Raw genomic sequence first — 13284 nt, forward strand, 5'->3', positions numbered from 1 at the left:
GGCCTCAAACTCCTGATTTCAGGTGATCCACCCGCCTTGGCCTCACAAAGTGCTGGGAATACAGGCGCGAATCACCGCACACCGCCGAAATGTTCTAATTCTTTATTGGTGGTTATACAGTTGTCAAAATTTACCAAACTGTCCACCTACGATATATTAAAAGCCTGTATTAAATGTAAATTCGAACTCGGTTGAAATCTATGTGTATAAATATAAATATACACTTATTTACATTTCTAATCTAATCTGAAGGTCTATTGCAAGGAATCCCGCTCCGCTCTGACCCAAGAATTCCGCACTTTCTCTCCACCAGTCCTTCAAATACCTGGACTTCATGCCTTGAAGAAGTGGATTCAGGCTTCTTTACAGCACAGTCACCAGCAGGTCATTCCCGTCTAGCTTGCCGATTTCCCACCACTGACACAAACCCTCCCTCAGGGCGTCCCCGTCTGGACTACAGGAGAAAGTTTGGGAGGCAGGTTCAACTTTTCAACTTGGCGGGGAATTCCTCTCCCTCTTACACAGTTTGTAGTGCGGGGGCGGCGGGGTGACAGCCCCAGTGCATGAATCAGCCACCCCTCAGGCTCCGCCCCGGGGGGGGTCGGCCGGACGCTCGCCCCGCATAAAGCGGGCACCCGGGCTGCCTGGAGCAGAACGCTGCGCACCTCCTCCCGCCAGGCGCTTTCTCGGACGCCTTTCCCGGCGGGCCGCTCGACCCCCTGCACCATGGACCCCACTCGCCCCCTGGAGCTGTCGATTCTGCTGCTGGTCCTGACGGAGGCTGCACTGGGCGATGCTGCTCAGGAGCCAACAGGTATCTGGCTACTCCGGGAGCCTCTCTCCCCAACCAGCGGATAGGGCGCAGCGGGTCATGGGGCCCCGTGCACCCGCCCTCCAAGCCTCGCTTTCTGCAGGTCCCTGCCGCGCGCTCCGCGGGCAGGGGGGAACTCGCTCCCAAGTTTGCACTTTCTCTGCAGAGGCTCCTCCGCTCGGAAGGGGACAGAACTCCTCGGGATTCTCCTTCCTCCTAGGAGCTACGCCTGACCACTTTCCCTGTCTTTTGCTCTCCTTTTGCCCCTTCTTCAGGAAATAACGCGGAGATCTGCCTCCTGCCCCTAGACTACGGACCCTGCCGGGCCCTACTTCCCCGTTACTACTACGACAGGTACACGCAGAGATGCCGCCAGTTCTTGTACGGGGGCTGCGAGGGCAACGCCAACAATTTCTACACCTGGGAGGCCTGCGACGAGGCTTGCTGGCGGATAGAAAGTAAGTGCCCCGGCCGCACCCAGGACTCCCGCGCTCCTTGCGCCGGCGGCTGGTAGCAACTTCGCCAGTTTCCCACGTCTCGGTTTCTACTGGAAGTTGTAGTCTGGGTTTTCTCAAGTGTTAAGCAAACCTCATGGTTTTCAGTTTCTCAAAAATAATCACAAATTTACAACCACTAATACATTTTCTGTCTCCCAGTTGACATTGATCATAATTCAGTGCCTATGCGGACTCAGGGAAAGACTCGTTCCTTCACCATAGGGTATAATAAATGCAAGAGAATAACGTGTTTAGGTGCAACGTAAGTGCTTCTCTGTGTTTTTCTTTAGTTACAAACCTATGATTTTTATCTCTCCTACAGTACATCATTTCCTCCTGTCGATTGTCCATCAATCTGAAATACTTTTAGTGGATTTTATTATTAAAGTGTGACTTAGCTCATTATATAACTCTACTTTTGTCCCGATACCCAAACATGTGTTGGATTAGTTGCGGGATATGGTGGAGATTCATAATAATGTTGTATTTTACTTTATTTTTAATTTTTAGATTATATCTGTTAAGGCCTGTAAGAGAACATGGGGCTTTGCGATTCAAGGAACTGAGCCAGGGGAAAATGCATATTCATTTGAATAAGCTTTGATTAACTGCATATGTACAATCAGAGAACACCCAGAGAAAACAAAGTGTCTTTCTACGGAACATGAAAGATACCTCACAGCTGAGTCAGCTCTGAATACACTCTTTTAGAAAAAAGAAAGAAAAAAGTAAATATCTGGATTCATAGGAGTATTCTGGGGATTTACTATTCCAACACTAATACGACTTCTCTCCCCCCATAAAATGTTGCTGAATATACAGTGAAGTTTTGAAAGTAATAAGAAGGCTACTTTGACTAACATTGTTCTATTACTCTCCTTTTCCTAGAAGTTCCCAAAGTTTGCCGGCTGCAAGTGAGCGTGGACGACCAGTGTGAGGGGTCCACAGAAAAGTATTTCTTTAATCTAAGTTCCATGACATGTGAAAAATTCTCATCTGGTGGGTGTCACCGGAACTGGATTGAGAACAGGTTTCCAGATGAAGTTACTTGTATGGCCTTCTGTGCACCAAAGAAAAGTAAATACGATTTTTATGGTACTTCTATTTCACTTTTTTAAAAAGACATTTGGGTGGAAAAAACTCAATTTGATGCGAAATTAACATGGTGTGCATTCTCATGATTTCACATTACTTGACAAGTTAATGACTTGTCAAACTCTTAGGACTGGAAAGTGACAAAGCCATGATTCAAATTTTTGCTTTCTGCTTCTTCTGATTTGTTGTTGTTGTTGTTGTTTTGTTGTTGTTTTTGAGACGGAGTCTCGCTCTTTCGCCCAGGCTGGAGTGCAGTGGCACAATCTCGACTCTCTGTGACCTCTGCCTCCCGGGTTCAAGCGATTCTCCTGCCTCAGCCTCCTGAGTAGCTGGAACTACAGGTGCCCGCCACCATGCCTAGCTGATTTTTTTTTCTTTCTTTCTTCTTCTTTTTTTTTTTTTTTTTTTTTTTTTTTGTATTTTTAGTAGATAGGGGGTGTCACTGTGTTAGCCAGGATGGTCTCGATCTCTTGACCTTGTGATCTGTCCGCCTCGGCCTCCCAAAGTGCTGGGATTACAGGTGTGAGCCACCGCGCCCGGCCCTGAATTGTTTCTTTAGAACTATTTCTCATCTACTCAATTTACATATAAAAGATTAAAGTATTCATTAATGAATGTTATGACCTCAGATTTGTACAGAATCAGTTATACATGTGAGATAGTGGAATATATACAGAATTAAGATGGTGAAACTTGAAAATTTATTTATAAAGTTTTCGGTTAGATTTCTGTATTCTTTAGTAATTGCAAATTGCAGCACAAACATCTCTACACTTTCCTGTCCTATCCGTTTGTTACCTCTCCCACCACTACACCTGATTCATTGAAATGATGGTCTGTTGAGTAGTAGTTAATATTTGCAGAGGGAGACAATACAGATATTTCCCCTAGACACAGAGATTTTTGAAAAGTTCAACAAACAAGGAAAACTTGCTTTGGCAGAGAATTTGATGAAGCTTTATGGCTATACTGTGTTGAATATGCAAACTCTTGAGTTAATGTGGTGATGGTTGCTGTGGATGTTCTCTTGTTTGTATAGATATAAATGTTTTGCTCCAGTGGTTACCTGGAAATTAGTATGCATATATTCTTGATTAATAATGGAATGAGAGCTGCTAAAAACATTAAAGCAAAACTACCAACACGACAAAATGTACCAAATCATGCCACATATTGTCCTTGAAACTTACCCCAGTTTTACCTAACCATATCTGGTATTTGGGTTTAACTTCGTTTTACATTTAAAGGATACAAAGATGTAGCTTCAGAAGAAATTCTATCCAGTTTACAAAAATTTAGAATTACCAAAATATAGCATGTAAGCTTACCTGAAATTTGAAGCACATCTTTTTAAAGGTTTAGTATGATATTTTGGATTCAGACTGAGGCTTCTATGGGATGAGATTTTCTTCAGTTACTTCAGTAATCACCATACTTTAAAAATTCTGGTATTATCACATTTCTAATTTTCTTCTCTTTTTTCTAAAGGTCCATCATTTTGCTACAGTCCAAAAGATGAGGGACTGTGCTCTGCCAACGTGACTCGCTATTATTTTAATCCAAGATACAAAACCTGTGATGCTTTCACCTATACTGGCTGTGGAGGGAATGACAATAACTTTGTTAGCAGGGAGGATTGCAGACGTGCCTGTGCAAAAGGTAGTGAATGTTTTCTTATTCTGCCTTTAGATAAACTTTATAAATAACTTATCAGCAAAATTGTATTTTTATTTATCCATTTTACTAACAGCAATTTGCCATTTCTAGACTACTTCTACATAAGTATCTCCACAGTGTTAATCAGTTTTGTCAAAATGCTTTTACTGGCTAGCTGCAGTAGACAGTAGCCGTATTTTCATATCTTAAAGGTAAAATATTATTAACTGAGCGTATAATGAGTTTTGACTTCACAGTCCTTAAAAACAAGATGAAGTGAGCTCAATAACCGTGTCAGAAATAGTGATTTATAGTGAGCCTACAGACTGGAGATGTATGATTTTCACTGTTGTTTTATTGATTGTAGCTTTGAAAAGGAAAAAGAAGATACCAAAGTTTCGCTTTGCCAGTAGAATCCGGAAAATTCGGAAGAAGCAATTTTAAACATTCTTAATATGTCATCTTGTGAATGCTTATTTGCCTTTATGGTTATATGTGAAGAATAATATGACAGCATGAGGAAACAAATCATTAGTGATTTATTCACCAGTTTTTATTGACACAAGTCACTTTTTAAAAAATTTGTATGTTTTTTATACACAGCTAGCTGCTATTCAAATGTGAGTCTACCATTTTTAATTTATGGTTCAACTGTTTGTGCGACTGAATTCTTGCAATGCATAAGATATAAAAGCAAATATGACTCACTCATTTCTTGGGATTGTATTCCTGATTTCAGAAGAGGATAATAACTGAAACAACGTAAGACAACATAATCATGTGTTTTTTAAGATATTTGAGAATATAAAGGACTAGCAAATAAAACTCATTTTGCTTTAAAAGTTGGATTATATTTTAGGCCCAAGAAGATGAAGTCGCAGATTTACCAACACTTTAAAAATATTACTCCCATTTTATTGTGTTAGATTGCAGTACAGTGAGTGAATAAGGGGATTTATTTAAAAGATCATAACTTTCTTGACTGATTTAAAAAGCTGATCAATTTATTAAAGCCAGAAATGTTGTCCTCTGGGAAAACAATTTCTATCTATTTATCTACCAATCCCCACTCACATGTATATGTTTGTGTTTACATATAGATAGATGGAAGGATTTTCCTGGTGTTACATTATTTCCTAAGACAGAGTGGGTTGGAGACCACTAAAGTTATAAAAACCAAGGAAAGTAAAGTTTTTCCAATGTTTGTACTGTTTAAGGTGTTTATTTATATAAACCATGCATAAATTTAATAATTTAAATTTAACCAGTAAATTATCATTGATTAAATATGGTCATTCCAATGAAACAGCTTTTTTCTTTCTCTGTAATAAAATAATTTTTCAAAATTCTTACATTTTCATGGCAAGATTAACGTATTTAAAAGTATGCCTCATATTTGGCAGAATTACAAATGCATTTACCTTTTGCCTGAACAATCTTTCATTTAAAAATTTATCCCAGTTGTTTTGACAAATAGGTATATGCCTGAGAACTCTGAATGATGCTGAAAACTAGAAGCAAACCAGGTACTCATCAATTGGGGACTGGTTGAAGATTTTATGGATGAGGAGTTAGCAAAATATCTATATATGTGTATCTTTGGACTCCCAGGATACATAAGAAATACAGGGCCTAGAACAGTATGAATAAACATATATACAAACATCACAGAAGATACTGAAGATATTAAAAATGTTTACCTGTAGAGGGATGGAGGGAACAGAGGGGTGGACAGTTGTGGAGATAATATTTATGTAAATATACCTGTTATATAGTTTTGATCTTGGACCATGTAAGTATTTGACATAATTCATAATCAAAATTAAATAAAAAAGAAAAAGCATTTCCTTAAACATTCAAACCCAACTGAATACCAAATAGTGGCATAACTACACAAAGGATATATACTTATTTTCAATGACTTCAAAAATTAATATGAGAATGTCATTTGGGAAATATAAAGGTCAAAAAATTCTGAAGATATCTCAAAATGCATTTTAAAATTTATTATTACTTTTTATTTGAATAGTTTTGGAGTTACAAGTGGTTTTTTATTACATGGATGAATTATATTGCAGTGAATTCTGAGATTTTAGTGCACTCTGAAGATGCATTTAGTAGTCTCATTGTTATTAGTAATACTGGTGTTATTTTGAACCTATTGTATCTAGAATACTATGCTGTAAGAAAACAAGTAATTACATTTCTTTAGAAGTCAGGATTTTCAGCGTTAAGAGAAAATGAGATACAACTATACAACGAAAGAAATTAAGTAAAAATCTTTGACTTAAATTCGAGTTAGAAATACTCATATAAATTAATAACTGATTTTCTCTATCAAAAAATCTGTATTTCCCACTTTTCCATTGAAAAGTCCTTGAAGTAATGACAACTCAGTAGCAGTAGTTACAATTACCATCCAGACTGTGGTCTCTCCATACTATTACTAAAAAGAACTAAAAGAACCAGTGCTCTTAGGAGAAGAGCTGAATCCAGGTCTGGGGCAGGAAATATGTAAGATAAGCTTGGGCCATCTTACTGCAGTAATCAAGGAAGCTATCAAAGACTAATGAATCATGTCACAAAAACAGAAGAGTAATATTAAGGAGCTCCCACTAGCCTACAATGAGACAATATGACCATCAAAACAAATAATGACCACAATGTATATAAATACATAGAAATCTGAATTTATGATTATACACACACACTCACCTCCTTCATACCTTTTGGAAGTTTCTAGGGCATTATCTCATTAATTTGAAAACTGATGAATTAACAGAAAGAATAAAGAATTTATCCTTTTTTTTTGTTTATTTTTAAAGACTGTACCACAGGGAAAATAGTATATGGATGTCATTGATATAATTCCACCTAATATATGCATTAAAATGTTAGAAAATACCCCTAACAAAAGTATGAGTATAGGTAACCATCATCATTGGGTGCTGAAACCATTGTATGAAAGGGGACAGTCTCATGGGAAATCAGGCTAATGTCTCTGAACTCACAGATCATTCTGACATCCATAATAGTTTAGTCATAGACATTATTTGCTTCCTGATATGATACAATAATAAGTGGACCCTCCCCATCAAGTATTCTTGGAGAAATAAAATACAGTCAACCCAAAGATAGTCAAACCTCTAGATCTCACTATCATATTGCCAGATTGTAGGGAAATACTGGGGATATAGGAACAAATTATAAGAAACCAAGGAAAGTAAATCCTTAATGTTGGATACTCTACAGGACAAATACCCTGGTTTCTCCATACAAGTCAATAAATTTTTTTTTTGAAAAAACAGCAGAGCAGAGGCAGTGCTTTAAGAAAAAAGATAATAGATAACCATGACAAAAAGCAGTATGCCATTAAAAGCTTGGTTAAGGCCTGAATTTATGACTGTTTTTGGTGGGAATACTTAGAGGAGAAGGATCTCGTGTGTGTTATGGGGATGCAGAGTGAGTGAGTCAGAGCCTTTGAGGATTCTGGGGGCTCCTAGAAACCCCAAAAGGAAGCTGGATTTGGTATTTGCTCCCTTTATCTCCCATGTAGCCAAAGCCCTTAAGGGATCATGGATCCAACTCAGCCTACATTTACATCTCTTTGATCAGCATGGATAGGAAGTAGATATTTTGGATGAAATTATTCTAATGCCCTATTACCTCTGCAGTGTTAGTTTAATTAAGAAATATATAAAGTGGTCACAGGACATTCGGCAGTCAAAGGGAAATTCCTTCTTGCCACAATCATTGTGAAGGCAAGTCGTAGCTGTGGTTTCACAGATAGCCTAATTAAAAAGGAATGTCTCATTCTGTGACACAAAAAGTCAAAATAGGAATGGGATGGCTTTTAATAAGACAGTATTTTTAAAATTACCCTGGACTACCACTGATGTGTCCCCTCTGCACACACATTGTCACAATATTTAACCATAGAAACTGCAATGGAGGCCTCCAAATTGCCTGGATCATAGCACCCTCAAGTGTGCATGCTGTCTCCCGCAAAAGTCCTGTTAGGCTTTTAGCCAACAATCTTATCCAGTCAGAGAATATCCTGTGGAGTGTCTGTCCATACATTGTAATAATGTCTGTAGACATTTTAGCTCTGGTGCATCCAGAGATAAATCTCTAGGGTGTCCCCAAGGATCTGACCTAAAATAATCAGCGTAAGAAGGATGTCTTGTCATCCTTCATCAGCCTTCTTATGACCTGATGGACTTATTGTAGTGGCAGGAACTTATCTTTACAAGCTTCAGGTTTCCAGTAAAATTAGGTCCTGTGATAAAAATAAGGAAAAGTAGAAAAGTACAGAGTTGTAGATTTAAAATATCCTTTGTCCCTATATATTGTTATAAACTTAGATATGGAAGCAGGCAAACATGGGTATCAGAATCATCCAAAATTATTTCTTCTCCCTTCATCCACGTAATCAATTGTTCACCAATTATACCTAAGTAAGCCTTTCCTAATCCTTTCTTATGCCGGAAAAATTAAAACACTCTGGAGTTTTTCTTCCAATCTATGTCTGCCTCATATCCAGTCATCTACACTGATGCCAGGGTAATCCTGGAAAGAAAAAAATATGATCAGGTTACTCCTTTGCTTAAAACTCTTCAGTGGTTTCCTCTGGAATCTTCACATACTGTCCAAGCCCCTTGTGTGTCATTTAAGAATTCTTAGGCATGTACCATAACATTCTTTTCCAGATTCATCTCTCATTATCTGTAACCTATAATACAGTTGCACTAAATTATCTGAAGTTTCCAAAGCATGTCATACTGCTTTACTTTTCTGCAATGTGGTTCTGAAATTTTGTGCGTGAGAACCATCTTTAGAGCCAGGTACACAGCAGGCTTTTATGCCCTGTGCCCAGGGGTTTTTACTTAGTGGGTTTGAGCTGGCGCTCAAAGATGCACATTTTAAACAACAACTCCAGACGATTAGGATGTACACTTTACTTTGGACTTTAAGGAACACTTTTTTTAAGCTTTACCATAAGTTTCTTTCTTTGAAAAAAATATCATTCCCTCCTTGCAACTATTTAGCAAGTTGAATCTTCTCCTTGTTGATGAAGTATTCCTTGCCCAACCTGAAGCAGGTTTAATCATTTATCCTACGGGCTTGCCTAAACCTAGAGCAACTTCCTAGTTGTACTACTGCAGTATTTAATTATTTTCCTTGAAGTTTTATTCTTAGGATATCTAAGTCTTTCATGTAAAATTAATGTTATTTTATATTTCAAAATATATTATTAAACTAATTGTATACTGTATAGAAAATTAAATACATAAGGATAAAAATAAAAGCAATGCAGAATTTTACTACCAAGTGATGAATAACTCCATTTCTGTTCTCTTAAGGTGGAAATAACTTAGTAAAGACATATACACATTTTAATGTCCTTAGTTTACACTGAGAAAGTGTATTACAAATTATATCAATCTATCCCCAAATAAAAATGTATGAAAAAGGCCAATACATTAGGTATAAACAGAAAAACATTAATAAATCACTTTTCACTTTAATTAAATGGTATTTTAGTTTATCTTTGTTTTATTTGGTATTTCCAAGATTATTATAAAGGTTGAACTTTTTTAGTTGTGTAAATTTAGGTTGTACAAAATTGTATATTGATATACATATTTGTAGTGAAATGACTACTACAGGTAAGCAACTTTAACATGTCCATCACGTTCTGTAGTTGCTAGTTGCTTTTTTCTATCTTTACTTTTTGATAAGAGCACCTAAAATCTACTCTTGAGCAAATTCTCAACATGAAGTATTAATAACTGTAGTCCTCCTGCTGATATTAGATCTCTAGACTTGTTTATCTTAACATAACTACAAGTTGGTACCCTTTAATCAACATTCTCTCATTTTTCTCCCCTTCCCTGTCCCTGGTAACCACTACTCTACTGTTTCTATATATTCAACTTTTTTTCTTTTTCATTCCACACATAAGTGAGATTGTGCAGTATTTTTCTTTCTGTATCTGGCTTATTTCACTTAGTATAGTATCCTCTAGATTCATACTTGTTGTTGCAAATAGTATCTCCTTTTGTAAGACTGAATAATATTTTACTGTATATATGCATGTGTATGTGTATATGTATAAGTGTATGCCTGTGTGTATACATATCTCACAACTTCTTTATCCACTTACTCATGGATGGGCACTTAGATTGTTTTCCTATCTTGGCTATTGTGAATAATGCAGTGAACATGGTAGTGCAGATATGTTTTTGAAGTACTGACTTCAATTCTTTTGTGTATATACCCAGAAGAGATATTTCTCGGTCATATGATGGTTGTATTTTCATTTTTTTGAGAAACATCCATATTATTTTCTACTATGTCTGTACCAGTTTAAATTCCCAACAGTATACAAGGATTCCCATTTCTTCACACCCTTCCAAACACCTCTTGACTTTTTCATAATAGCCATCATAACAAGCATAAAGTGATATCTTTATATTTTGTTATTTTTTAATTACAAAATTTTTTTAAAGTCCAGGGGTACAAGTGTGGGTTTGTTACACGGGTAAACTTGTGTCATGGGGGTTTGTTGTACAGATTATTTCATCACCCAGGTATTAAACCTAGTACCCATTAGTTATTTTTCCTGATCCTCCCTTTCCTCCCACCCTACACCCTCCAAAAGGTCCCAGTATGTGTTGTTCCCTCTATGTGTCTATGCATTCTCATCATTTATCTCCCACTTGTAAGTGAGAACATGCGGTGTTTGAGTTTCTGTTTCTGTATTAGTTTGCTAAGCATAAAGGCCTCCGGCTTCATCCACATTCCTGGAAAGGACATGGTCTCATCATTTTTTATGGCTGCATGGTATTCCATGGTATATATGTACCACATTTTTTTAATCCAGTCTGTCACTGATGGGCATTTAGGTTGATTCCATGTCTTTGCTGTTATGAATAGTGCTAAAGAGCTTCTGCACAGCAGAATTGATATCTTATAGTGGTTTTGAGTTGCATTTCCCTCAGTAGTTAATGATGTTAAGCACATTTTAATATACTTGTTGGCTATTTTTATGTCTTCTTTGGAAAAATGTCTGTTTAGCTCTTTTGCTTATTTTTTACTAGGTTGTTTGGTTTTCGTTTTTACTCTAGATTTGAATTGTTACATATTTTGAATATTAACCCCATGAGGTGTATGTTTCACAAATATTTTCTTCCCATCTGTAGGCTTACTTTTCATTTTGTTGATTGCTTCCTTTGCTGTGCAAAAACCTTTTAGTTTGATGTAGCACCACATATTTATTTTTGCTTTTGTTGTTTAATCTTTTGGGTTGATATCCAGGAAATTATTGCCAAGTTCAATATCAACAAGATTTTTCCCCTATGTTTTCTTCTAGGAGTTTTTTGTTTGTTTGTTTCTGGCCTTATGTTTAGGTATTTAATCCATTTTGAGTTGATTCTGGTGTATGGATATCCAGTTTTCTCAACTCCATTTATTGGAAAAAACTAATCTTTCCTCATCATTTCTTCTTGGTGGCCTTGTTGGAAATTAATTGACCACATGTGCTTAGGTTTATTTCTGGGCTGTCTATTCTGTTCCATTGGTCTATGTGTGTATTTCATGCCAATACCATACTGTTTTGATTACTATTGCTTTGTAGTATAATTTGAAATAAGAACGTGTGATGCCTCCAACTTTGTTGTTCTTGCCTTCATTAATAGATTTACTAACTGTACTTATAGTAATAAAAATCCTTTATTGTCTTTATATGCACCTGTGCCAACATACACAAATTAATGTAATACACTATATTCAGGGAATGAAAGATAAAAATTACATGATTATCTCAATAGATGCAGAAAAATACTTAACAAAGTTCAACATATTTTCATGATACAAACTCTCAACAAAATACATATAGAAGAAAATTTCCTCAACATAACTAAGGCCGTTTATAAAAAGCCAACTGCCAACATAATTTTATTTGAAGTTTTAATGACCATGGATCGATTTTTTTCTTTTTGTAGCCTAATCTGATTTTTATATTCATATCTCTTAAGGCATACACAATAGAAATTATATGTTGACACTACCTTTAAAGCCCAGACTCCTTAACCTATACATGCATTTGTAACTGTATCTTACTCGTTATTTAATGCTAAAAGATAGAAAGGTTTTCCTCTAAGATACGGTACAAGGCAAGGTAAAAAGATGCCTACCCTTTGCACTTCTATTTGACAGTTCTATTAAAATTGCTGGAAATACTAGCAAAGACAATCAGATAAGAAAAATAAATAGAAGCCATCCAAATGGGAAAGAAAGTAAAATTATCTTTGTTTGCAGATGATATGATCCTCTGTGTAGAAAATCCTTAAAATGCCACAAAAATTGTTAGAACTAATGATTGAATTAGTAAAGTGGCAGGACACAAAATCAACATCAAAAATCAGTTGCATTTATTTACATCAATAATGATCTATCTGTAAAAGAAATCAAGATGATCAGACAGTTTTTATAAGATAATCTATGGAAAAATATGTAAAAGTTCTTCTGATATTATACCATTCTTGAATCTGAAAGATACAACCTATTTGTATATTATTTTTTAAATGCATTGCTAGATTTTGTTGGTTATATTTTAAGTATATTGAATCTATACTCATACATAACATTGTTAGATGTATTCGCAGTGAACTGCAACTTTTACCATTATTTTTTAGTATTTGCTGTATTTTTCTTTTTATTGAACTATCAAAGAAGTTTTCTAATTATTTTCATTTATGTATAAAATCATTTATATATAACATATGTAAAATCATCTTATATAAAAATTATACATAATTTATGAATAAATGATCTTACATTATTTCTACATTAGGGTTGTTATTGAGATTTTCTTTGTGACTTAATGTAAGATCAATTTACATGTGCTATTGAGAAGAAAAGATATTGATTTCACTGGAATATATATTTGTTATTACTATATATGCGTAATTTTATACTTATTTAATATATATATACACACACACATATCCAAATATGTATATATCTGCCAGTGCTTGTTAACGATTACAGACTTTATGTTTGAATGTTACATCAACATTTTTCTCTGTTGCATATTTTAGGACTATTTTCATGAAATTAAACAACTGAGTTTCACTTTCTTTTTCCTACACAATTGTACGTAAATGTTGCCTGACTTTCTGTTCATTCTAAAGTGTCTTGGATTTTCCAGGATCAGCAACA

General features: G+C 35.8%; 1 protein-coding gene across 2 annotated transcripts in view; it reads left to right on the forward strand.

The window, feature by feature from the left end:
- The first annotated feature begins 651 nt into the window (after window positions 1–651).
- TFPI2 (tissue factor pathway inhibitor 2) overlaps window positions 652–13284 on the forward strand; it is a 31844-nt gene continuing 19211 nt past the window's right edge. The window contains exons 1-5 of one of the 2 annotated variants that reach the window (XM_005550209.5): window positions 652–814; window positions 1087–1269; window positions 2197–2385; window positions 3892–4062; window positions 4427–6862. In XM_005550209.5, the coding sequence (XP_005550266.2) occupies window positions 727–814; window positions 1087–1269; window positions 2197–2385; window positions 3892–4062; window positions 4427–4503 (708 nt within the window). In that variant the 5' untranslated portion in view covers window positions 652–726 and the 3' untranslated portion in view covers window positions 4504–6862. Of the gene's footprint in view, window positions 815–1086; window positions 1270–2196; window positions 2386–3891; window positions 4063–4426; window positions 6863–13284 lie in introns of those variants that run through there. The other variant, XR_006696813.2, reaches the window with a different exon arrangement.

This window comes from Macaca fascicularis, chromosome 3 (assembly GCF_037993035.2).
Source record: "Macaca fascicularis isolate 582-1 chromosome 3, T2T-MFA8v1.1".
Taxonomy (NCBI): Eukaryota; Metazoa; Chordata; class Mammalia; order Primates; family Cercopithecidae; genus Macaca; species Macaca fascicularis.